This window comes from Mixophyes fleayi, chromosome 3, assembly GCF_038048845.1.
Source record: "Mixophyes fleayi isolate aMixFle1 chromosome 3, aMixFle1.hap1, whole genome shotgun sequence".
NCBI classification, from domain to species: Eukaryota; Metazoa; Chordata; class Amphibia; order Anura; family Limnodynastidae; genus Mixophyes; species Mixophyes fleayi.
In genome coordinates, this window is record NC_134404.1 from 161,791,308 (window position 1) to 161,818,986 (window position 27,679).

The window sequence follows — 27,679 nt, forward strand, 5'->3', positions numbered from 1 at the left end:
ACATTTTTTTAACATATTCTCACAATCGCCTATTAAGCTAACCTGTAAACCATTTTTTGTGCTGCTATATTCTGTAAAATGCCTCTTATTGATGCCGTCACATATAGCTTGTTTATTTTGTATATTCTACGTGCACTTTTAACAGCCTATGTGAACAAACTGCACACACTCAAACCCTAAAGTATGTTTCTTACATGTAGATTAATTGAAAATTAAACTAAATGGCAACTTTATACATTTTTTTTTTTTTACTTTATATCCTCTAGATATAGTAAGTCTATTAAGGAAAGCAAAAAAAAAGAGTAACTTTGACCCTTAGCAAAACCATGTTGCATTGGAGGGTGAGGTAAATTTAAAATGTGGGGGACAAATTTATAGTTGGGATTGAGCATGTCCTAGATCAACTTTAAATTTCAGTGTAAAAATAAAGCTATCAAGTATTTGTGTGCTACATAAAAAGCAGCCAACATTTAACTTATGTGCAAAATTATAAACTAATAGCACCCCTTGTATTGTAACATGGTTTTGGGCAGGAGAAAACGTACTATTTTTTTGCCTTACTTTCCTTAATGAATCAGGCCCAGTATGTGTAATTTACTTCCTTTTCACTTCCTTCATTGACCGAGATTTTATTTTTTTTCTTCTCAGAAAAACAAGATTAATTTGTGAAATGTACCTCGGGAATGATCTTTGCTTTAATACAAGTATTAGGTTTTTTATTACAATTAGAGTTCCCTGCATATTAGGGGGTCATGCAACGTGAATGAGCAACCTACTAGTTTAGGCACTAACTTGACAATCCTCTCTCTCTACTTTTAACATATTAAGGCTCATTTAAGAAGCACACAACCAAACGCCTTGGTTTTTGCAGCGTTGCTTTTACATCAGAGGTGTCCAAACTCAGTCCTCAAGGGATACCGACAGTTCATGTTTTCAAGATTTCTGACCCAGCCAAATAGATTAATCGTGCACAGGCGAGTCAAAGAAATCCTGAAAAAATGAACTTGGGGACTGAGTTTGGACACCTCTGTTATAGATAGTCCGTCCAGCGCCCTTCAAAGTGCATGTCTACTCTCTGTTCTCAGGAAACGGCTACAAAAACTGAAAATGCATCCAAATTTGTGAGGAGACACAGAAATCTGAAGAGATGCACAGTGATGCAACATTTATACTTTCACAAAGTCCAACCTCTTTATTAATGTCCCTTTTTCAATAACCCTTTCATTCAAATAAACGTTTCTTTTTTCTCTCTGGCATTTTGTGTATTTAAGGGTTTGTTTTACATTGTGCAAAGGGCACCACAAAACACTTCTCTGCCAAAGTGCAACTAAAAGGTGCGAAATGCGTTCCATTAGTAGTAGAGAAGGAGACCCGATCTCCTCCAGCGCCGACAAGTTTTAAGCAAGATTTAGGAGACAAATCCTTATGATCGAGCTAACAGACTGCGAACCCAAATACCCATGATAATTTAGTGCGTTGGAAAAAGGAGCTAAGATTACAAATAACAGATTATAATTTAAGCACATCTTGTTTAATTTTAATATGTAAATGAGGATTCAGATTTGATTCAGCTGAAAAAGCATTTAAATATCAAATCCTGAAAATATACTTAATATGTCCATATGCACCAGACACAGATGTATTAAAGAAAATGGGATTTGCACTATATTTATGCAATCTTCATCTACACAAACTTCTCATAAAATAAACAAACACAAAGAACAGAGGTAATTTACCAATTGTAAAATTGTTAGATATCGCTTCCACCAGAGATACTTCTGTAGATGTGGTCCACAAGCAGCTAGGCCATAATACAAGTACATGACAACATGTATCAAGGTGTTCATATGGGCACCGAAAAAAGCTGTGTAGGAATAAGTAGCACAATTATCAGTGAGTTCACATTTATTTTAAATATAGAAAACATTGAAATATTTAATCATCTTAGACTATTCAAGAACAGTTTGCCAGCTAGCCATCTTAAAGAGCCCATACATGCTGCTTCAATTGTAATATAAGATGTTTTAGACCTAACTGGGTGCAAAATGGTCATGAGTAAGAGCACAGAAAAACAGCCAATCAGTATCTACAACTGATGGGATACACCAAGATGTAGAGTGGGATGGATGGTGACTGCATCTGATCACGTTAATGTAGCTCTGTTAGAGCCATCCAATGATCATCTGACAGTCAGTTCGAGTAGCTGAATTGGTCAGCTTAAGTTTTTTCAAATTAAGGCCACTATTTACTAATATGTGGCGAGAACAATGATTTTCTATCGTCACTTATCAGAGAGATGGAAATTCTGTTATCACCACAATTTACCAAGATAATATCACCAGATTCACCAAGACAATATCCCCCATGATACTGGCTGGCAGTGGTAGGAGTACTTTTACCACTTCATCAGCTAGTCTTGGGTCCATCTGTGCATGCGTGCCGCGGCTTTACACATCATGCAAGCGCAACTGGCTGCGCTGTTGAAAAAATAAAGTAAATAAATATGTTTTATCAATAGCAGATTAGATAAAAATGTTTATCTTTGGAGAGGGCTACCACTGGTGATAACCTTGTGATACATAGGGAGAAGTCCTGTTTTCACCAGAGAAAGGGCTTTCCTCCATTTCATAAACAGGCCCCTAAATGTTGCTGCACATAAGTGTTTTATGATCACACTATTTTTTTTTTTGTCTGCTGAAAGGACAATGGGGGACATTTATGAAAACTGTTCTACAGGCAATTGCGTGCTTGTTACTTTCTAAACGACAAGACCACTTTTTCTGCACATTTACCTATAGAACAGTTGTCAATATAGTTTCAGAGTTGTGGATGAGTGTAGTGCTCCATGATCCATACATCTCAAGGGAAAGCAAATTCTGTAGGGAGTGCAAAATACTATATATGAACATAAAACAGACATGTCACACGTCATGTCATTATGTCTGGGTGCTACATATGACAAAATAAATTATCTACATTTTAAAAGTTACAGAAGTAATATTTATACATACATTGTCCTCCAGCGACCCACTTGATTCCAATCCACCATAAGGTAAACATTGTGCAGTGGTGATATACATGGAGAAAACTAATCTGATTGAATTTTTTTCTCAGTATGAAAAACACTGTATCAAAGTATTCAACTCCTTTAGACACATAATACCACCACAGGGCAGATGCTATCTGTAATAAAGAATTCAATGGTTACTAGGGTAGACATCGACACCTGAACAATACAAGACAAAAATATTTTGATTAAAATAAAGAAAAGTAAAAAAAAACAAAAAACAAAATAAATGGTGCTAAAAATTAGTTACTAAGCAAAAATAAAGGGGGACTAATGTAGTTTTAACTAATTAACTTATTACTAAAAACAAAAAGTACCTTAACATGTTTTAACATATGGGGGTGATGCAGAGTATGTACACCGGTTTGCTTAGTGTATCTTCCGTGACATTGCTCTGCGCTTGCCCAGTGCATGGATATGAAGATTTACATGATTGGAAGTTACACCCGCCTAGAGAGGAGGCATAGTGGAGGGGAAGGGCATTCTAATCTTGGCAGAGTACAGTAAAGGTGAGTTTATATTCAGATCTATAGAAACTGCCTGTTAGGAGGTGTATCTCTTGCAAATACTCACCAATGAGTACATATTGTCAGCTAGGCCCCTATGCTGTGAATGCGGAAGTACCCAGAGACGTGTACGGCTCTGCCTATGTGCGGAGATGCTCTACTTTTTTATTTAAGAGTAATTTACTCACATTTTGCGACCAATTCTGCATCTGACCCAAAAGGTCTTAAAATTCTGTATGGAGACCAGATAGTTGTTTAAAATGTCAATTTAGTCTATAGTAAAATGAAGGTCAACGTAGTACTCCATTTCAACATTGGACTAACATTGCACTTACGTTGCCATGTTTAATACCTCTGATAAATATATTGGGGGAGAGGCGATATTCACATACAATGCACTTACACAGAAATCAAAATACTTACTCTGACTTCATTAACATCATCAGAATAATCTACAGTCTGACATATGTAACTGTATCCTGCTGCCTTTGCTCCTAAGAATAGCTGTGAAGAAAAAAAGCCAGCTCAGTAATGTGGAAGAAACAAAAGTAAATTAAACTGAAGTACCAAAATACATGGAGTGCAACAGTATTTAATGAGTACAGGCAAAATAATAATTTCAGATCTCTAGTGTGACACAGATGATGAACAACAGAAGACATACTAGGGAACCATAGTTCATTCCTTCTCAATTAGAGTATGATGTTACACATGTAGAAAGTATTAAACTATCTTAACAGTGAGCGATTATGCTACCACTGGATACCCATACAGTAGGATTTCTCCATGGAAAGTTCTAATGTTAAACGCCAAATCACTGATAAGTTTTACTTGCAATATGATGGCTAACTGCGTGGTATGTTTTTGAGACTGCAGGGAGAACTTTACAGTTTACACTAAATGACATCTGCCATGGATAATAATTAAAACACTTAATTTTAAATTAATGAATTAACATCTGTTCTGTAAGTGGAGGTAACTGTCAATCACTTCAAATGATTGACTTATCTCTGCTCAGACCACAGCTGCTGCACTGTGCAAGAATATCTATCTATCGATATATATATATTGTGTGTGTGCCACTGGGATAGCAAAGTTGCCAATCAAGTGGTCCCAATCTTGGTCACTGCCCTGGCCCCCACAGCTGGTATTCTCGGAGAGGGAATGCACAATGTTCTTTGCATCTCACTTCCACAGCTGTAACCCATAGACACACCAGTACTGTACTGACCAGCCTAGGGCTAGTTTTCCGTATAGCAGAAGGACGCCACACTGTTCTCTGTTAAGGTGATTACCATCCAAGGGCGTCTAGTGCCAGAGCTGGTTGAGGATTTTGGAAGTGAGCATGATGCACATTATTTAATTGTTATTTTTTAACATTATACAGTGCATCATCTGTGGTCTAAGAGGTAACAGTCAATCAATTACTGTTCTTTGCAATTCAGTCACTTGCAGCAAAAACAGATGCTCCGGCAGTCACCTCCGCTTAGTACACAGATACCGCCGATTCTGATGTGAGAGTTCTCTGTACAGCACTGCAGAATCAGTGGCGCTATATAAATAAATGGTGATGATGATTCATTAATTTAAGCCGGGAGAGTAAATATAGTAATTTAATTCACAAAGCAGAGTACACTTATGTGATCTATATTTTTTATTCATCAGACATGGGTATTACAATTCTGTCAAGGTGCTACTTGGTGATGTAAAAATGTATAGCAGGGAACATTAATATTATACTCTGGGAAACATGTAACCCAATAAAATCCGTTTCCTTAAAGAGACAATGCACATTGCATGAATGTGTATTTTTAAAAGTTATTCTGATGCCTACTACTGTATGTTGGTATAGATCTGTCAACAGAAAATGAAAATGAACAATAATACATTTTACAAGTTCAAGATGGCTATATTTATATGCAGATTTGAAATAAAATGCAAAACAAACAAGCAATTGTAGAACACACAAACATATAGTGGAAATAGTAACTGATGAAAAATTTCATTCTCAAGACTACAAATCAGATTTATGTTTCCAGTTTAATTCACCACATAAACATTTATCTTGGAACAGCTCTTCAAGCTCTGCAATGATTATTTACATGGTTACAGATATATCTAAGGAAGGAAGAAATATGCCAAAAGATAGCAAAAGCGTGATTCTCAGTTTCAACAGGCAATTTCATTTACACAGTGTAGTTCCAAAGAGCCAGACACTGACAGCTATCTACCATAGACCACTTTCAAAGTTAAACCTATTATTTAAAGTATTTGTTATACTTCTAATCGTATTATTATAACGAAAACTGTATCCAGTACTGCTTAGATTATACATCAGCTGGGAATTCCATGACCCCTATAAATCTGACTTCTAATATACTTATCTATACTACAGATTATGTCATCCCCCATAGCTTCACAAGTGTTAATAATTTTCTGATTCTAAATTTAAAAATGTAATAACACCCCATAGATTTATACTCCACAAACCAGACTGTATTAACCAAAGATTATTATTCTTTTAAGTCTAAAATGAGGAACAATATAAAAAGTAATTTTACAAATATTAAAAACACAGCAAATAAGTTTAGCTCACCAACAACTATAGAAAATAAAGTAATTAAATACAGGGTCCCTTGTGCCATTTGTACTGGTACATATGCCCAAGGGAAGGCACAGGTGTGCCATTCCTGTACGCAGCTGTTTATAATGGGACTAATCTGTAGGACATGTTACAACCGAGTGGCTACATTCATCACAGGCACAGTATGCAGGAAGTTGGCTTACTATATCCACCATGGATCAGAGACTAATCACAGCTGTGAGTAAAGCCACAAAAAAAAACCAAAAGAACTAGCATACAAACTGCATGGCTTCAAAAGTGGGCCGAATTTCCCACATGAATTTCAAGCAAAGGGAAAGAGCTATAAGAGATCCAATCAGCTCTTGAATTTAGAGAATCTTCTCTTCTGGTAAAAACACTTTTTGAAGCTTGGCGACGAAGGGGAGACTCAGAACTATCATGCTCTGCGCTGAGGATGGGCTTTTGATTCAGACTTGGAATTCCAGCATCTGCTGTTATCTGCAAGTGGGTGAAAAGGAGAGATGCAGATTCCACTTTTATGAGGAGGTCATTCAACTAGGGCACCACAGTTAACCACTTTAAACTTTGCCAATTTTGATATACACCATCAATGCTGTTGCCAGATTTAAGGACAATGCTCTGAACTTGAAAGTGGAGATCTGCAACGCCAAGTATGAGCAGTATCTGATGGCCCAACCAGATCCAGATGTCAAAATATGCATCTTTTATATGCACAGAGGCCAGAGACTTGTTTCATGCCATTGAGGAGTGATGTTAAACGCTACATCTTGCATCTGTCCACCCAAAAACAAGAGTTTAGAAATTTTCGATTCAAGATGGGTCAATATGTCATATCCGTTTTATGCAACAGTTTTGAGTAAAACTATGGTAATTCTTGCTCTATTTGGAACCACTGACAATCACTTCCATGGAAACTAGGTACTAAACGGCCTCCTCTAGAGCCAAGCTTCTTTGTCCCATCTCTAAGAAAGCAAAAACTGACTGGGCAGAGTCTCGAAGAGGTCCAATATGTAACGTCTTTCCACTATATTTCTTACCTACATGTTTAAGGTAGATCTGATCCACTGGTCCCAAAAGAGCAAGAAGCGGACTCCCAGGCATTCCTTGATGCGGAGAAACAGTCATACAGTATGTTTATCAGAATGCTTGGGGGCATGACGCCTGCTTGATCAAGCCTGTTTGCTTCTCAAGTGTCCAAAACACAGGACAAAAAGGAGTGGCCTCTTGTGGAGGATCCTCTAGTTTTTTCTGGGAAAGGATTGAAATCTTCCACATCCATTGGAAGGAAAGAGCTCTTGCCTCCAGTCGCTTGAGTAAAAATTTTGTCCAATTATGGGCAAAAAGGGACATTCCCCCCAAAGGGCAGAGACTCAAAAAAACCTCTAGGATTTTGCATCAGCATTCTAAGATCTGAGCCTGAGTGTACGCCTGACAGCATCCTCTAGGCCCAAAATTCTGGACTGAACCAGACCCCAGAGCAGACTTCTCCCAAATATTCATTTGCATCTCTCATGTGATCTACTAAGGAAAACACATTCTGGTAGGCCAAGATCAGAATTAAGTCCTCACTAATTTGATCAGATAATATCTTAACTGTTTTGTTTATCCATGCAGATCTTTTAATAGGTATGATTGTGTCACAGGCTGCAACAAAAATAGATCTTAGAATTACTTCACATTTCCTATCCCTGCTGTCCTTCAAGGAAGCAGCGCTCAGAATAGGAATTGTGGTACACTTGCAAATGTGGGCAATATGAGCATCCACTACTGGCTGGAATTCCCATTTGCCAGTATCTTCTCAAATGAAACTGTAAGAAACTGGAAAACTACACAGAACCCGACTTCACTCAAAAGGTGTGACAATTGCAGATAGGAAGGAAGAGAAATGAATTGCTTCTTCTTCTGGGTCCCGTATATATAAAGGGCCTGTCACATGGCAAGCACTAGGTCATCAACACCCATTCTACTGGGTCTCTTGGTGGCTCCATAAAAAAATCTGAATTGCCTGGGAGCTGCAGATTCCTCATTGGACTGAATTTAGGTGGAGCTCTGGCATTTATGAGGCTTCTGGACCGTTCAGTAATCTCTCCAGGGAGGAAGACACTCTGGCAAATCTCTGTATTGCCTTTACCAAGCTCTTACCCCAAGCTGCCTCCTGTATTGATGGCATGCGCTCTGACAACACCTGAGCAGAATTCTCTTGAGGAGGAGGACCCACTCCTGGAAATGAGAGGCGGTGCAGCGAGCCATGCCAGCTCCATTATGGATTGGGCCAACGAATTTTACTAGGACAGCTGCACAATCTCAGGTGTGTATCACCCAGACGTGCGTTGGCCATGGATGCAGCCCAGTAACCTGCACATCGAGATCCTGTTCCGGTCGTCCATTTTGACAAATCTGATATCTGGAACAAGAAATACATCACTGATCCCCCCCCCCCCCTCCAGATTTAATTCTGGCACTGGTCAGAAATGACTGGAGGGTAACAATAAGACAGAGGGATAGCTGTAGAGCACAGTCAAAATAGAGAAAGTGTATAGCGCAATCTGGATGTAAAAGATTGCTTGTACAGTACACATACAATACTGTAGAAAAACACTGTAGCGCTCAAAAACAGTGCAGTATAGATATTCTAGTATAGAATACTCACATAAAGGAGTTGCAGCAGTTAAGGTGTCGCACATGGCACCTATAACCTGCTCCAGTCGCCACTGGTGTCCGCTGACAGTGTAGGTAAAAATAAAAAAGAACGACAGAAAAACAAAGATCTTGTTGCTGCTATAAGCAACAAACTAGAAAAGTGCCCTAAATCATGGGTACTTAAGTTAAAACTGATTATCTCTTGGAAGAAGGGTATAAGGGAGGATCTGTAGTATGATTCAAACTGAATGCCTACTCCAGCACGAGCCCATTCTACCCAAGATAGCAGTGTCCCCGACATAGGATAAAGGAGAAAATATATTTTGCAAGATCCACTTTTACTCATATGGCAATTAGTTGAGACATTTGAATTGTTAACGGTACTCAGTCTTAGCACTCTACTGTAAACTTTAGCATACACCTAAATACAGAACCATGTGTTTTCTAGCAATAGTCTAAAATGGAGTCTGCATTGCAGACGAAACAAATAGATTCCCTTATAAAAAAAAAATGTGGTCTGTAGTTATGTTCAATTCTCACAAGTTTATGAAAAATATACATTAGGGCTGTTCTGCCTGCATAATTATGATAAACTACTGGCTGTCAAATATTCTGTTTAATTCTTGGAACAGGAGGGAAGGAGGGAGGGAAGGAGAGATATATTATTAATTTACTCAGGGAGGTGTATTTAAAATTACTAGAGAGAAAGAATGGTGCCAAATTTATAGTGCGACCTCCACTGCTGCTTTTGACAGCTATTGGTAGCACATTTGTTGAGAGAATTTGTACCAAGATGGTGGCATGTGACTGCTTATGTGCTGCTCATAACCAATTATATGTTGCCCCTATAACAATAAACTCCCCCTCCTCTGTTAAAAACCGCCATCAATAGCGGTCAAAAGTAGCTTTTGCAATTCATGGAGTACAACCCCTTTAACAGTATGCTCCAAGAAGTAGTATACAGGGTGAAATGGGTGGACTCTCACACTTTTTGTATGAATTAAATACCCAAGACAAACTGACCTCTTTAAATATAAAGAAGTTCAGGATAACCATCCCAAAATTGTAGCCAATCAACAAGTAACGTAACTGGAAAGGTTCTCGGTTCTTCATGAATTTGGGACCCAGCCATACAATGAGTAGATAAAGTGTGCTGATGGCCAGCGTTGGCAACGGAGACTGCATCAAGGGCCATTTCTCTACACGTTTATCTGTTGAGAAAAAAACAATTGCATTACAGTTACCATCTACATTTCTTAGATCAAACAAACAACATCTCTAACATGAAACTTATGTTGGCTACATATAGGGCAGGGGTAGGCAACCTGCGGCTCTCCAGGTGTTGTGAAACTACAAATCCCAGCATGCCTTGCCACCCATCTGCTGGTTATCTACTGGCAAAGCATGCTGGGTCTTGTAGTTTCACAACACCTGGAGAGCCGCAGGTTGCCTACCCCTGATATAGGGCAATACTGCTGCTTGGTTGCCAAGTAACAGGATCAGTTTCCAATTTGGTCATACATAAACTTAGATGTCTGGTTTCACATAACAGACTCTAGCAGCATGAATAGCAACCAGCGGGAATTAATTTTACTATATCACTACCAGCTTCCTGTGTGTAGAGAATGGTGTTAAACCTCAGTCATTTGCATAGAATAATGCATATACAGTCTGGGACAGGACTACCCTGGGCTTTTACTGATCTATACCCTCTGCAGAGCACCTGATTAGTAGCTCATTACCACGGACTAAACCTGGGCTGAAATAGAGGAGTTGACCAATTTTAAACAACCTCTCATTTTGACCTGTTCATTTGTTATGAATGAGGGGTGATTTGTCAAAACAACCCCTTTAAGTAATGAATTTGGTTAATAATGGTTTTATATTGTTTATGTTGATTCAGATGTAAAAGGACTGTGAAAAATAAGAGTAAAGCAGTGTTTTGTTTTTATAGGAGCCCAACCTAATCAGACTAAAACGGTGTGGTTTCGATTTATGTTTATTTCTGCTTTTGTGTTCGTCTGGTGCTTAACAAAAATACTACTCAATAAAAAGGAGTGTTGCAAAATGAACACAGAAATAACTTGTATTTTACTAAATTAGTTAATGTGAGCAATTACTAATTAAAACGCTGGAAACAGAGCCACATGAATTCATGAGATCTATGGATGTGAATTTGGAGATATATATATATATATATATATATATATATATATGTACACACACATACATATTACGTTTGCCTTAAAGAGAATGTTTAATCACGCACATCACAAGATACAAAATTCAAGGTATTACGCTACTAAAAGTCTGCTTTTTAGGTCTCAGAGGACCAAGACAAAGATGTCATTACCTAAACACAATTTACAAATCATCTTTTCTGAACACAGTGTTCCAGGGTTCTAAAAATAATCAGCACAGTGATTGCCAAAGCTCCCACAGGACTCAAGTAAAATGAGAGGACAACGGAAATGACACATTATATGTCATGACTGAAGGCAAAACAGTCTGTACTCACACATTAAGGCAACTAAAATGTCAAGTTGTCTTACATGGTCTCTGTTCCTTTATTAATATTGATTAAGCACTAACTGCACACTGATAAACAGATAAAAAAATAATAATCTCAAATTATCCACAATTGTTAAATTAACATGGTATAAGAAGGATATGTTCAGCTTGTGGGAAGCCAATAAATTGTAATCCAAGGGAAAAATACCTTCTGCACACAGTCCTAAAGCCATCTCTCAGAAATCATTGATCTTTGGTTGGGACAAAGTTCAGGAGCCAGAAAGCAAAATAATGTTAATTACTGCTGGCACCCAACTTTTGAGTGTCAATTCCATTGATGTTAGTAGTTGTACATCCTCTAAGATTCCTTAAAAGATCATGATGGCTCCTAGAATATATAGTTTGTCTGCCCTGCTCACAATTCATATCACAAATCAGACTGGGCCAGTTCTTTAAGTACAGAGGTTGTGATTACATCTACGATCACTATTATCATTATCATCAATTATTCATATAGCAAATTCCGTAGCACTTTACATTTGTAAACAAACACAGTAATAAAACAATACTGGATAATACAGACAGGCAGAGATGTAAGAGGGCCCTGCTCCAAAGCTTACAATCTATCCACTTGCCATCTTAAATAGCCATTTTGGTCTTTTTCAGTCAGTAATATGATAAGACATAAGGTTTTGGAAGTGTTTACACTTATCAATGAAATAACTTGTGATGATCTCCTGCACTTCATATGGTACATTATAATCACCTTTTTAGAAAACAAAACATTAAGCTCGCAGCAAGATAAAACATCAGTAACACCAAATAGTTCAGAATAAATCCATAATCTAAGAATTATTATTAATATTTATATAGTAATTCAGTAAGGGCATTGTTTTATTGACAGAATTAATCTGGAAGTTGTTTGAAAGAATGGGGAGCATTCAGTGTCCTAGAGGGCAACATGATTGCTTGTGAAACGCTTACAAACTGAACTCTCCACATTCTTTCAAAAGTTCACCCTGCAATCGCCATCAAAAGCATTGGCATTAACGTAGAGCATGTAAGCAGGGGCAACCGTGGGCTGGGTTACTGGGTCATCTGCATTTTTTTCCTTTAAAATAGGTTTTGCCCCCGGGCTAAACTTTGCCAGCCCTCCCCTGCATCTAACCACCTATTTAACTACACACTTAGGCTAGATACACATTACAGAAATGTTTGACCAATGTGTTATCCAGAAAGACTTTACCAACGACTGGACAAAAAAAAAAGTCCCGATCAGCATGTTGCTTCATGTGTACACACGATACACGTTTTACAAGATTTACTTTCAGATCTGTGCTCTTCAACTGTCAAACTCTACAGAATTTTTAAGGGGGGCGGGGGATGTTTCTCCCCCCCTCAAAAAAAAAATATATAGAGAGAGCTGCTCCATTTTGGAGATGCTGTACTGTAACAGCAGCCGCGGCGCTGTCAAAGAAGCGTCCGCGGCAGTGCTGTATTGTAGTACACAATACAGCACCCGCTGCTAACGCTTCTGTGACAGCACCGTGGCTGCTGTACAGTACAGTGCTGCTGTGTAGGGGCAATGTTTAGTACCTGTTCGTTCACGGAGGGGAGGGGTTTCTGGAGACCCAGAAACCGCCCATACTTGCATCCTTGCTTTATGGAGATCCTGATCGTGAGTGACATTTTTCCATTGCTGAACAAGATTTTCCAGTCAGTTTGAAAATCTTGATCACCGATTTCTTGTGCTTTGGAACGATAATCGTTCATCGTTCCTGGGTACACACTACTGTGATATCGGGGCGGTTATCGTCCGATTTACCCAATAATCGGCTGAAAACACTGTAGTAGTTGCTTCACATGAAAAGGGTTGTGTTGCCCATAACAACCAGAGACTCCTTATAGTATTACAGTACATTTAAAAAAAATTAAAAAGGAACCTGTGCACCAGTTTTTATAGTGTCCAGATCACTTATTCTTACTTTTAAATCAAGTTTTTAAAAATTGTAACACTATAATCAAGATATTTACTTGACTTCACATTATGATTCATTTAAAAATACTATTTTAGTATCATACGATTTGCTGTATCCTGTTCGGTTTATATTATATAGATATCAGATCATCCACAACCTGTGACCTCCTACCTTTATATAGTCACACAATGCCTTGGTAACTTTTAATGCTATTATAGAACGTTCTTATATGTACAGTACAGAATATAATTTTATTGTCCATGAAGACTTTGGGAAAAAGTTGCATATGAGTCAGCAAATTGGTCCTCTACTCACTGACTTCAAATAACAATGGAATAACGCAACTAGAATTAAAACACCCAGCTACATAGATGCACTACAAAGAAAGAACAACACAGTATTGAATTTGTACACACACCAACATTAACTACACCAAATATGAAGTTGGATATAGTTTCCTAATAAAATAAAAATAAACGGTCAACCGATATGGTCTGCCGTTAAATATGGAGAATCATCAGGGTAAAAAGGCTACTCTGAGCACATAAGTACATTTCCTGAGAGAGCTACCCTGTGACACCAATACTTTTCAAGTGTTTAGACATACTTGTAAGTTGGTATATTTAGGCATGGCTGAAAGTGGATATGTTAGAATGCACGTAGTTGGGAAGTGTTAAGTAGTGTATTTCCTGACTATGATATATGAAACGGTTATTGCCTGCTATTTTTTTGGGAGAGGGGAAAGGGGAGCTGTTGTTCCCTGGCATTGAAATGACTTACTCTTCCTACATGAGGTATTCTGATTTAGTCCAATGTGTGCCAGGCTCTAAATACTAGGGGCCCGATTCATTAAGGATCTTAAATTAAGAAGTTTCTTATTTAAGTCTCCTGGACAAAACCATGTTACACTGCAAGGGGTGCAAATTAGTTTTCTGTTTTGCACAGAAGTTAAATACTGACTGTTTCATGTAGCACACAAATATTTGATAGCTTATTTTTACACTGAAATGTAAAATTGATATTTGTGTGCTACATTAAAAAACAGTCAGTATTCAACTTATGTGCAAAACAGAAAACTAATTTGCACCCCTTGCATTGTAACATGGTTTTATCCAGGAGACAAATAAGAAACTTCTTAATTTAAGATCCTTAATGAATCAGGCCCTAGATGTGTATTGTAACATTTATGGACCCGTATTCCTGGAAAACTCAACGCTATATACTCGTGTAAACATGTAAGTAGACTTGTTTGTCTACCCATTTTACCTGAGATTTTTACCTCATCCGTATATGTAAAACGATGAGTCCACAATATACACACTTGTATTTCCAAGCTGAAGCATGTAAATCCTTGCTTGTGTGTATGCCGTTTCTGTCAACCCAAGCATTAGCGACCTACGTCACATCCAACAACAGGTAAAGTGACTACCAGTTCGCTGCTTGCCACATTATTGCGGTTTCTCTCCTGCACAGAGACTATCATGTTGTATATTTCCTCAGCGCCTTCTTTTTCACTCTCCAATTTTAGTTTTGCCCTCTGTGCAGTGGACGTAGCTAAAAGCACAAGATGTAACTTGCTATGCATTTACCCACTGCATAAATACCCTTAATATATAACAAGTAACTGGTACATAGTCAGGGGGTCAACTTTAAAGAAACAACAGGGCCGGCCTTTGCAGTTTATAAGGAGAACACATGCTGTTGTATAGGAACAGAACTGCTTTGCTCAAATGTCTAATCACAAACAAAATCTACTTTAAAAAAATATATATATTGGCAGCACGCAGTAGACCAACTTCTGAAACCAAGCGGGCAAAACAGAACTCTTGACCCTCCTCTACAACATACTAAAATATATGTTATTACAGTTATATATTATTTAAAAAAGTAAACCTTGGCAGGGGCACTACATTGCCCTGAAATACGTTGGTGCTTCCTAAATTAAGAAAAACAATAAACAATGGGATGCTAGTTTATAGAATCCTGGATAAAAGAAAAGCAAAGCGTATGAGCTAAATCTCTCTCTACCTTCAACAGCTTAATAATGCTGACTCTTATTCCAAGGTCATGTTACAGCATAGTGGATTCCTCATTCCGCACAAAATTAAGATTAAAACAGCATTTCTATTATACCCTGTCAAAGTGGTTTATGCAAAAAACATGTTGCCGTTTTCATGGAATTGATACTTTAAGGTCTTTGTATGCATATACCTCTGACCGATGAAACCCCCCTCATGTGACAAGGAAACACTAAATTCTGTTCAATGCTATATGTCTATATAGGAGCTTAAGAACACTTTTTTTCAGCTGGATAAGTAGAGCATTCTAAAACACCTGTATGATTCCAGTCTTATAATTATAAAAGCTTCATAATCACAATCAGTCTATCAAACTTCTTAGCTGTCATAATGAGTTATTGCATTTTAATTTTTTACTCTCTCCACTGCAAATTTGCTCCAAGCATCTACTACATGATCTGTCAATTAGTACTTTCTAACATTACTTTTGTGCACGCTGTCTACAGGTTTCAGACTGGTCTCTATTTTCAAATTGTTTTCAGAAATGTTATTTTTATCTGTTCACATATTTAAAAAAAACAACTAAAGTGCTCCCCCGATTCGGGCAGTATGTAAATGAGAACTCTTAGCTCTTCCCACCTCTACCCCCCCCCACCTTGTACAGGGCCATCTTAACAACATTATGGGCCCCCGGACAAAGCAGTGCACCGGGGCCCCTCTCTTTCTCTATATATCTAATATATATATATCTATAATATAAATGTCTAGTGGCGTGCGTTAGTCTGTCTGTGTGTGGAAAAAATAAAACCAAGCTGCAGCGCCACCTGCTGGGCGGAGTTATACACTGTCCTACTAAATTCTTAGTGTGTGTGTAAAAAAAAATTCAGAAAGGGCTGAAATTTGGTATACTAAGATGTTTTTAATTTGTTAATTTAATTTGTTAATTGTTAAAAGGGTTTATAAAGATTTAAAAAATAAATATATATATATATTTCTTGAAGGAGAAGTGACAGTTGGGAGTGGTTGCCGGGGGTGACAGTGGGGAGTGGTTGGTGGTTGAGGCCTGGGCTATGGCCCAAATGCATGACAAGAACCTTTTTAACACCTTAAGTAGCTTGATTTGACTAGAATGCATGAGTATCATGCACGGGTTAACTTGTATTATATATATATCACTTTTTTTTACATGTGCTCACTTAGCGTCCCTTCAGCTAGAGAATCAAATCCCCCTTAACTTACCTTTCAATCGCCTTGTTCTCCGAGTCCGATCCCCTTCTCTTCTTTGTCGCTGTCCTGCACTCCTCCATGCTGTGCTCGCAGTGAATGTCGGGCGTGATGACGTCATGATGCCCGACATTCACTGCGAGCGCAGCACGGATGAGGGGACCAGGGAGGGAGCCGGATAGCCACCTGACCTAAACGGTGACCACAAAAGGTACGTTTTTGTTTTTTGTACAGGAGTCCTGCCTCGGGCCCCCTTGCCCGCTGGGCCCCTGCCGATCGTGCCCAGTCGGAAAGATGGCCCTGCCCTTGTACCCCTTCATTTCCATTTCTTTCAGGCTCTCCTCCTAGTCTCTTTCTCCTTTACAATATTATTAGAAAACTCGCTTTGTTATATTTAAACCTCTTTGATAAGACATAACGTGGAACCAATATTTATGTCACATTGTTTTTTTTCCTCACTGTACTTTTTCTACAATGTTGTCTGTTGAACAAAGTGTGAAAATAAAGAGATTTAAAAAAAAAACTAAAGTTTGCACACACCTACCTCTCACATATAACTTTAGTGTTGTGCTTGGATATTAACGGGCTGACAAGTAATTTCAGTCAGTGTCAAGTACAAAGTATGAAGTATGTAACACACATACTTTTTGCTGGCGATTCTAGGCAGGGGCAGAGCTAGACTTCTCTTTTGGTGGGAGGAGGTTAGCCATTAATCCCGACTCCTCTCCCTCTCCAGTCCCCACTCCTGTAGGACATGTACCCTACAACACTATGTGTTTCACAAATTAATGTATTTTAGGATCAGTCTGTCAGGTTTGTCCTTTGCTTTATTTAAAGTAAAACACGTTATCACACCGTTCTGTTCTATTTACTTCATATAGCCTTCATTTTGGTCCACTGCTCCTCTCTGCGCAACTCCTCACTGACAAGAGATGGGACGCGATGATGATGTCACGCCCGACAGTCAGGGAGCAGGGTGGAGGGAGTAAGATACTGTGACATTGCCCTATACTGCCCTCCCCCCCTGATCTGCCCCTAATTCTTGGAAACCAACAGAAACATTCTGCTGCAGGCACATAAAAGACAAATAATAATAAAAAAAAAAAACATAAACCTTCTAAAACCTAAGGTCCTTCATACAAAAAAGGACAGCGACAAAAACAAGTTAATCAGAAGAGCCAACAAGTTTTGCACAGAACATGACTTCTGACGATAATAAGCCCATATTTATATAGTTCCTATAAAGACATATTAAACATTTCTGTGGTAGGTGAAAATTAAAAGAATACATGATATATAATACAGGAAATAAATAACAATTAAGTGTGTAGGAGTATGAAAAGAGAGACATCCCCACTTTTTGGCTTCATTAATTGACACAGTGGCCACAGAGCCATTACTTTAATTGTGTGGGAGTGATGAGATCGGCTTACAGCTTGGAAGGAGACAGGTGTTGTTATGGTTTTAGGAAGGATTTGTATCATGCTGTCATTGTTTTCAGCAAGCTAAAGGGCCTGCTTATACTTGTGGCCCATGGATGGATTCTCTGATGTTTACAGATAATGCCATGAGAAACATAGCCAACAGTAACAAGGCCACAAATCAAGGCTACAAGGTCCCCTGAGAAGCCTTGACATTACTTCCTTTGGTTTTCCATTATACCTAAAATGCTGATTAGCAGCAGGACTGTAATCCAGTAAATGTTTCATCTTCTGCGTCCAATGTCACACAAATTAATCTCCAGTGAAAAAGTCCTTTATGTGCAGTCAGCAGATACGACAAGAATGGAAGAAAGAGCTGTCTGCTGCAGCTTCCAGATTCATCTAATTCTAATCCTGTCTTCACCAATAAGATATTAACCCTTTTCCCACTTCAGCACCAATCTGGGCCTTATCATCGAAGCACATAACCTGCTACTGCTAAAGCAACATAGTATTGACCATCAGGAGACATCACTTGGATAGTTTAAATTGGACCAGTAACCAAACAAAATGCTTAAAAAAATTGACAAATACCTTAAATATAAACTAGCCAGAGTTTATTCCCATTTCCAACAAATCACATTTTGGGGGGTATTCAATTGTTAGCGTTAACGGGGAAAAAACGAGCGCTCAAAAAATATTACCGTTTATACGTTAATATTGCGCGTGAAAAGCGCTTAATACGGTAGTTTACTCGCGGAATTTCAGCTCGACGCTCAGGGATTCTCAATAAGAAGTTCAAAATATCCATTTAATAAAATGGACACAAATATGTAACAACACATACTTGCCGGGAGCCAACACATACTTGCCAACTCATACATTCGGGAGACTCCAGGAGGTTCCCGAATGACAGGGAGTCCTCCTGGACGAGTGGGCAAGCCTCCCGGATCCTAAAAAATGCAGAAATTCAAGCCATTGAATATCGGGGGCGGGTCTTCATTGCGACATCAAGCCCCGCCCCCCATTTGCAATGCCGTGAATTTCAACATGATATAGTGGGGGCCCCCTCCTACCCCTGTCACATGACCAGTTCTCCTGGAGGACAGTCAGAAAGTGGGCAACTGGAGTTTGTATGTTCTCCCCATGGGTTTCCTCCCACACTCCAAAAAACATACTAGTAGGTTAATTGGCCGCAATCAAAATTGATCCTAGTCTCTCTCTCTCTCTTTGTCTGTGTGTATATTAGGGAATTTAGACTGTAAGCTCCAATGGGGCAGGGGACTGATGTGAAGGAGTTCTCTGTACAGCGCTGCGGAATCAGTGGCGCTATATAAATAAATGGTGATGATGATGATGATGTAATAACATACTAGCAGGCATTTTAATGTAAGATAAACAAGTGTTACAAATGAACACTAATGTGGAATTTCTCCCTAATATTAAACTAGGCTATCGATGCTAAGGGAGAGATTTATGCATAATATCTGCATTTCAGGCTAAAAGGGATTGTTACAGGATATTGCATATATACATAAAAAGCATAAGGCTATGACATTGGCCAAGAAGGATTCTTTTTCACATCTCCAGTGTAATATAGCAATATATTTCCTCCAACCTTCATAAGCCAAACAAAATCAATACACATTTCTTAGTACTGCTCACGGTAAAAGCCAGATTTGATTTCCCACAGGAAATCTTTATAATGACATTATCTGCGGCCTGAAGGAAATTCTTCAGGTCTTAACACACCGATCTAAACCGTCTTCAGTATCTTTGAATGATGACAAGGCTATCCAGGAAGAGCTTAGGAAAACAGTGTATGCACCATGTGTATCATTACAGCAACGGAAAATATTTGCATTATTTTGTAGCCATCTTCCAAGAAAGGTACACACATTTATAATCACATTACTGTATCCTTAACCTCTAAAATGACCATCCAGTTTCTGCCAGAAATATATGGTGGAACTTGATATTTAAATCAAGAGCAAAAAATCCCTACCAAAAAATATTTAAACCAATTTGAAAATAATATGGCCCATTGTATTTGTGTACATGTATCACACCCACTGTAGCTGTGCCTTTATACATCCATTTTAGCTAAAAATTGATTTAAATGTTTTTAATTTAAACCTGACATCCACATAAACTCCTTTCTATCTCCATGTTATATCACATCAGCTAAACCGGTTTTCCAGTAGATTTCTTTGTCATGAGCAGGGCCCTCCCTATCCTTTATTTTCACATCTTCATTTATTTTGTCAAGCTTGTACGTCCCTGTCTTACGCTCGGTTTTTCCCACTGTTAGGTGCTGTAGAGTAATGTGGCACCTCACAAATGAAAGACATATATATATATATACATATACACACACGTCTTTTTTGTAGAGATAGGTTTTTCTTTTGTTATCAAAGACGAAGGATTCTCTCCATTGTATACTCATCACACAGGGAGGAATGGGAGAAAATAGAAAATAAAAAATTACTTTTTCATCCCTCATTTTCTTCATGTAAATGGTGCAAGCCCATACAGTTAGGACAACCCCACAAAAAAAATGGCCTGTTTTTAAGAATAAGGATATAAAATGTTTGTGCTTTATGAAAATGTTGACACTGTTGTAGGAGTCATCAGAAAAAGTACTTTTTTAATACACTATTTTTTCTTAACTTTAGAAGACTGTCTCATGTCTATCCTAAAATCAGCAGATCAAGTGTAACCTTGATCTAACAGTAGCTGATGTGCTCGTCACAGTTAGATCCTGGTTACAGAGGAAGCAGTAGCATTCTGTCAAAAAGGGGGTGTATTCGTGTACCACCTCTAACAAAGAACCCTTGACCCGCTCTCAAACTTCTCCCATCCTATCAGGACGGCAAGACAGCCCCCTTAAATATGTAAGGACAATTAGGATGTTGGAAGAGAATAGAAAAATGTACTTCTGTGGTGAACAATCATGTACTTAAAAGTTACCATTATCTATTAGGATATAGCCGAATATAAAATGACAGAAAGACTAGCTATATAAAATTCTATAAACACGTAAGTGCACATTACTCTTACTTTCCCTATGTTTGACAAAGGAAGAAAGCCGATGACCACATCTGTAAACACTTACAAAAAAAAGAAAAAAAAAGAAAAATGATCTTGATCAGTGAATTTGTTAATTCAGGACTACTGAGTTGCTGATCTCTGAACGCCACATTTTTACAGTCTCATTATATCAACAGACTGAAAACATACACAGCCTTAACATAAATCCAAAGATGCCCACTGGTGATCAATTAGGCCATGAGTTAGTAACACAAAATGTGGGAGGGACAAGCCCTGTTTCCAAAACATTTTTTCTATAAGAGTATTATAGAATTATCTGTGTGTTACGAGACAGAATCTATAATATAAATGTCTAGTGGCGTGTGTTAGTCTGTCTGTGTGTGGAAAAAATAAAACCAAGCTGCAGCGCCACCTGCTGGGCGGAGTTATACACTGACCTACTAAATTCTTAGTGTGTGTGGGAAAAAAAATTCAGAAAGGGCTGAAATTTGGTATACTAAGATATTTTTAATTTGTTAATTGTTAAAAGTGTTTATAAAGATTAAAAAAAAAAATATATATATATATATATATATAATATATATATATTTCTTGAAGGAGAAGTGACAGTTGGGAGTGGTTGGTGGTTGCCGGGGGTGACAGTGGGGAGTGGTTGGTGGTTGAGGCCTGGGCTATGGCCCAAATGCATGACAAGAACCTTTTTAACACCTTAAGTAGCTTGATTTGACTAGAATGCATGAGTATCATGCACGGGTTAACTTGTAACACTATGTTTAGTCATTTTTCCTAGCTCCCTCCAAGCATAGCACTTTAAATTGAAGAGCAGCTACTCAACCCAGAAACTCACAGAAATATGATGAGTTACAATCAATAACATTTAAAGACACTAATGACACTACAGTTCTAAAGATCGGTTGTTATGGGCTGTACTGGCAAATTTGTGTCTTCACAAATGCAAATCTCATTTGTGAATCAAATATGAATATATTTACGATTTACATTAAAAGATGAGCAGTTGGATGTATGTATGCATCTTCATATAGTAGTCTGATTGACACTGCAGTTTTCTTGCAACCATTTTCTGTGTTGTCGGGGAACCCTGCCAATTCCATTTAAGTGACACATGCAGCCATATTACAGCAGATATCAGGTAACTGGCTTGACAAAGCAGTTTGTATAGCCCACAAACAACAGCGATGTCAGATAGTGAACTTATTGAAATTGATGAGATCATTAATTAATTAAGAATGGTGAAAAAAAATGTTTTCGGAAGATGAACACTACCAGCCTGTGTGTGATGTCATCTTCCTATCTCACTAACAGGCTGCAATGAAACAAGGGTTGAGCAGTTTGTCTGATTTGACAAACAAATATGTCTAAAAAAAAATTGTGACTCAATTCGATTCATAATTATGTGTGTTGCCGCTTTAATGGTCATTTTGAGATTTCTCGCTTGTCTTCATTTGGCATCTCACATCATGAAACTATTGCTGTCACATGCAGCCCTATCCTACCACAATCACACAAGGGGACAGGTCATTACCCCAGTCATCAGTACACTCAGGGCCGGACTGGCCAACTGGCACTTCTGGCAAATGCCGGAAGGGCCGATGGCTAGATGCCCGCCCGAGCAGCAGCACAGGCGCAGATGCAAGTAATCACATGGGACGGCACCTGTCACGTGGTGCAGTCCCATGTGATTACTTGCATAGGCCGCACGTCACTGAGTCTCTGTCCGCCAAGCAGCGCGCAGGGAGGTGCTGCTGCCCGGGCGGGCATGTGGATGTGGTGTGTGCGCGGCCCCATGGATGTGGCGTGTGTGAGCGCAGTATTTTAATATATGTGGAGGATCTTAATATATTGTGGGAGGTAGGCTATTTAATGGTGGAGTCTAGGTGGGGGCTAATTATTTAAGGTGAGGTGATGGAACCTTTAATTTAATGCTGGGGTGGTTTGGGGCTATTAATTGAACATGGGGCAGATTTTGGGGAGGAGAGCTATTTATTAAATGTGAACATGAATTATTTAATGCCGGGGACAGTTGTGGAAAATAGCTATATTTATTAAACTTTAATGCTATTTAATTTATTGCTGGGACTGTTTGGAGGGAGGGAAATAGGTTTTGAGTAAATGGGTATACTGTTTAATGTTGGGACTGGTTGGAGGGAAATAAATTATTAAATGTGAATATTATTATTGTTGGGAATTGAGGGAGGCCTAATTATAAAACGAGAGTGCTATTAATTTAACACTGGCGCAGGTTGAGTTTTCTAAATCTCATGTACCCATTTTTTATTTTTTTTTCAAAAAAGGGCATCCAACATTTCAGGATCAAGACAAGCAAGACCAGAGCTAGAGAAACCAGCTGCCACAAGTGGTGAAAGTGACAAGAACAGGTAGGAGAGAGCAGGACAGTCTGCCAACTGTTCTGAATCTGGTGGGGCAGTCCTGAATTTGGGTGACTGTTTCGCTTAGTCAGAATTTAGTCGGACTGCAAGGACAGTTGGGAGGTATGTCCTGCTTCACGCTGTACTGCTCGTGAAGGCAGAGCTGTGTGCAGCTAACAGTAGTGCACACAGTATTGCCTGTGTATTTGTCTAAAATGATAACCATGGTACATTATAGAGGCCCTGCTGTCTTGAAAACCTTGCCCCTCCCCCCTTCCCTGAGCCTTAATCCAGCTCTGGTTAGGGGAAGGGAACTGATAGCTGCTCCATGTCCTTGGACAGGACACAGACTGCAGAGCAAGTCAAGGAGCTCTAAGTATCACAAGATTTGGTAATCTCATGAGACAAAGATCTTCCCTGCTCACTCTACAGGAAGTTACCATCCTTATGAATGGCAGCACCGTCAGAAGCATAGATAGGTAGATAGCATACAGTGGGCTGGGGGTGTCATAATGTGGCTGGAACAGCGTGATAAATGTAATGTTTTATTACAAAATATGTATCAATGCCTTAGATTGACCACACCCCCAGCACAATGTGGTCACGCCCTGTTCGGCAGCACACAGTTTATTTGCTACTCTTCTATGGAGGGGGGCCCCAAAAGTTTACTGTACCTGTGCCCCAAATTTCTCTTGCCGGTCCTGTACATACCATTATATGATACTGGTAAGCCCTATGCAGCAAATAGAGTCAAGCTGCTCGTAATACATTTGTATCTCACGGGACACCGTATAACAATGACCTTTGCAAAAAGTACTGTAAAATTATTATTATCTGGAACAGAGGTGGGCCTGTGTGCTTTAAATGCCAGGGCTAATTTTTGGTCCCTTTCCAGCCCTGAGTACACTCATCTCCTGTTGTTGTTGCTGCTGCTCTGAACATTCTGGTGATCTCATTGGCTACGGAGTTATTCTAGCCCAGTCCACTTCAACACTGAAGACACAGATGAGGAATTTTACGTAGCATTCCTGGTTACTCGTTACATTTTCACTTTCCTGCTGCTTCCCTTTACTGAAGTCCCAGGAACTGCATGCTAAACAGTTTTTTCCAGGGCTCCTGTTTCCATAGAACAATATCCGTTGAAGGAGTCCTGTGAAAAATTAAGAGTGCAACACCAATTCCTATTGCAGGTGAAAACATAATAAATAACCAGGAATGTTGAGTCCTGATTGAATACAATAAAGTTTTCTGACACTATCAAACTCAACATAAAAAAAGCACATATTGTAAATTATGTATCATTGTAATATGTATTCCAAAAGAAGCCCAACAACTTCACAACAGTAATTGTTATAAAAAAATATGAGTCTGTTCTTCAGTGTGTAGAAAGGAGCACCTATCATCATCATTTATATAGCGCCAACATATTCCGTAGCGCTTTACAATTGGGAACAAACATAGTAAACTAATAAACAAACTGGGTAAAACAGACAAAGAGGTGAGAAGGCCCTGATCGCAAGCTTACAATCTATGGGACAATAGGAGTTTGACACATAAGGTTAAGTCTACATTTTGCATTTCTATGTTTTACTTATCCATGGCCTAATACTTACACAGTTCATGGCTTTGCGGCCAACAGGAAACAAACTGTGCCTTTTTCTGTCCAGTGTAGCAATTATATTACAAAATGTCATTGTGTAGCATTGTAGAAGATGATATTTCCATAAAGACGATCAAGGACTTATTAAAAAACGACAAAGTGACTATTGGAAAATGTAATATACAGTTTCTAGTCAATACATTGCCACAATTTATTCCAAATCTGCATCCTATTAAGAGGGAAATGTATAGATTATTCTCTAGATTTTAATTAACTTGAGTTCACACCTCTGCATTTAGCAATAGTGTTTAAAAAGGGAGATTATGTTTGGGTGTATGTGGGGTTCTTATGTCTGAATCTGAAGATTCCTGCATCCATTGAGGATAATAAGGGAAGATTCGGTTATACGAAGATAAAAACTGGTTAACAAGGTTTCCCGATGGTAAAATTAAGGTGTGGGTTTTTATATCCCAGTTACATCAAAGCAATGAACAATGCATGACCCAGGACATTAGATAAAATGACCTTCCCCACCTATACACTTGCTCGTACAGGCTGAATGTAGGGGTCGCACTGCTGGGCACAGAACAGATGGTTGTGGGGTGCAGTGGATTTGGGGGACAGGCCCTTCCAGGCCCCATGCTCTCCCTTACCTGCGATGCTCAAGCACCAGTTATACAGACGCAGCGTGTTGCTGATAAGCTCGGACACAGCGCTCAGCAGCATCTTTCCTCCTCTACACAGCAACGCCGACAATATCTATCCAGTAATCCCGGACAGGGGCTCGGGGTCAGTGAGAGGCAGCTGAGCGGGACATGGCGTGTATAAGCAGCCGGGTAACAACACCGAGGATGATGGCGGATGGGAAAAACTGCGCCACCTCTCAACCAACTGACAGCTCGGCGCGCACACGTGACGCGGTTACCGTGGTTACAGCCGCATTCACAGTGCTGGCCTCCAGACTGTACGAGAGCCAATGATCAGCTGAGGGAGGGGCCTGTATGCTAATGACATAGGCATGGAGAGCTTGTGGTAGGCGCGCCCTTTAGGGGACGTACAGTGAGTATACAGTGTGCCTTACAGTGCTGCAGCCAGGGTTTTGGTGCAGTGTTTCCGTAGAACAATACCAGTGTTGCAGTAATACAGTGCGGGCTGCCCGTGATAGAGAATAGCGCATAAACAGCGCTTTGAATAAAATATTCTCTGGGAAACCTTGTTTTCTTACTCTACTGCACAATGCTAGGCTGTATAATAGTAAACCAAAAACAACTTCATAGGAACTGCTGATTGGTCTCTCTTAAAAGATTTACTGATAGGTTACAAGGAGGTTCCTTTGTATCACAGACACATGCTGGAGCACTGGTAAAACAATATTGTCTCCATACATTTTGGCTGTAGGAGTGATCAAAGTACCTAGGTATGTATTCAACATTTGTCTGTGAGAATGGAAAAAAATTTCAGAAAAAAATAAATTTTACACTCTCTCTCTCTCGCTCGACAAAAGTATTTGGACGCTTGACCATTACACCAACAGGGACTGTAATGACATTGTAATCAAAAAAATTGGGGCATATTCAATTAGCTTTCCGGTTTGCGGTAATGCGCGTCACCGCGAATCCTGCGCACTATTGCCGTTAATACGGTACCGCATTAACGCGGATTTTCGTATGCAACCCTATGGGCTGCGAACGAAAATCCATGTTATTGCGGTACCGTGTATTGACTACGCGGCCCGTTCCGGCGTAAAACCGCGAACCGGAAAGCTAATTGAATATGCCCCATATACTTTAATATGGAGTTGGTACCTCTTTTGCAATAACAGCTTCCACTGTTCTTGGAAGGCTTGCCACAAGATGTTGGAGTATTATAAGGTCAGGCACTGATGTTGGATGAGGAGGACTGGCTCAAAATCTCCTTTTTCAGTTCATCTCAAAGGTGATCGATGGGGTTCAGGACAGGTCTCTGTGCGGACCATTTAAGTTCTTGCACACTGAACTCATCACACCATGTCTTTGTAGTCCTTGCTTTGTGCACTGAGGCAAAGTCATGTTGCAATATAAAAAGGACTTCCACAAACTATTGCCACAAAGTTGGAAGAATATCATTGTCAAAAATGACTTGGTATGCAGAATCATTAAGATTGCCCTTCACTGGAGATAAGGGGCATAGCCCAAACCCTGAAAAATAGTCCTATACCATTGTCCTTGCTCCACCAAAACTTCACAGTTGGCATAATGCAGTCAGGCAGGAAACGTTTTCTCGGTATCCGCCAAACCCAGACTCTCCCATCTGACAGAGAAGTGTGATTCTTCACTCCACAGAACACGTTTCCACAGCTCAGTGTCGGTGTGCTTTACACTACTTCACCTGATGCTTGGCATTGGTTGTGGTGATTTGAGGCTTGCATGCAGCTGCTAGGCAATGGAAACCCATTCCATTAAGCTCACGCACAGTTTTTGTGCTTACATTAATTCCAGTGGAAGTTTGGAACTCTTCAGCTACGGGATCAGCAGAGAGGTGGCGACTTACGCACCATGCGCCTTAGCAGTCGTTAATTCAAATCTGTGATCTTAAGTGGTCTTCGGTTGAGCTGCTGTTGTTCCTAAACGCTTCCACTTTCTAATAAAATCACAGTTGACTGTAGGATATCAAGCAGGGATGAAATCTCAC

The 27,679-nt window shown here is 39.3% G+C and overlaps 1 protein-coding gene across 1 annotated transcript in view; it reads right to left on the minus strand.

Moving 5' to 3' along the window:
• Positions 1-25,943, minus strand: part of ELOVL4 (ELOVL fatty acid elongase 4) — a 31,169-nt gene extending 5,226 nt beyond the window's left edge. Inside the window, exons 1-5 of the mRNA XM_075202687.1 lie at positions 25,663-25,943; positions 9,842-10,029; positions 3,997-4,077; positions 3,012-3,183; positions 1,737-1,864 (exon numbers count right to left, since the gene is read on the minus strand). Coding sequence (XP_075058788.1) covers positions 1,737-1,864; positions 3,012-3,183; positions 3,997-4,077; positions 9,842-10,029; positions 25,663-25,735 — 642 coding nt within the window. The 5' untranslated portion in view covers positions 25,736-25,943. The remainder of the gene's footprint in view (positions 1-1,736; positions 1,865-3,011; positions 3,184-3,996; positions 4,078-9,841; positions 10,030-25,662) is intronic.
• Between the last annotated feature and the right edge of the window lie 1,736 nt (positions 25,944-27,679).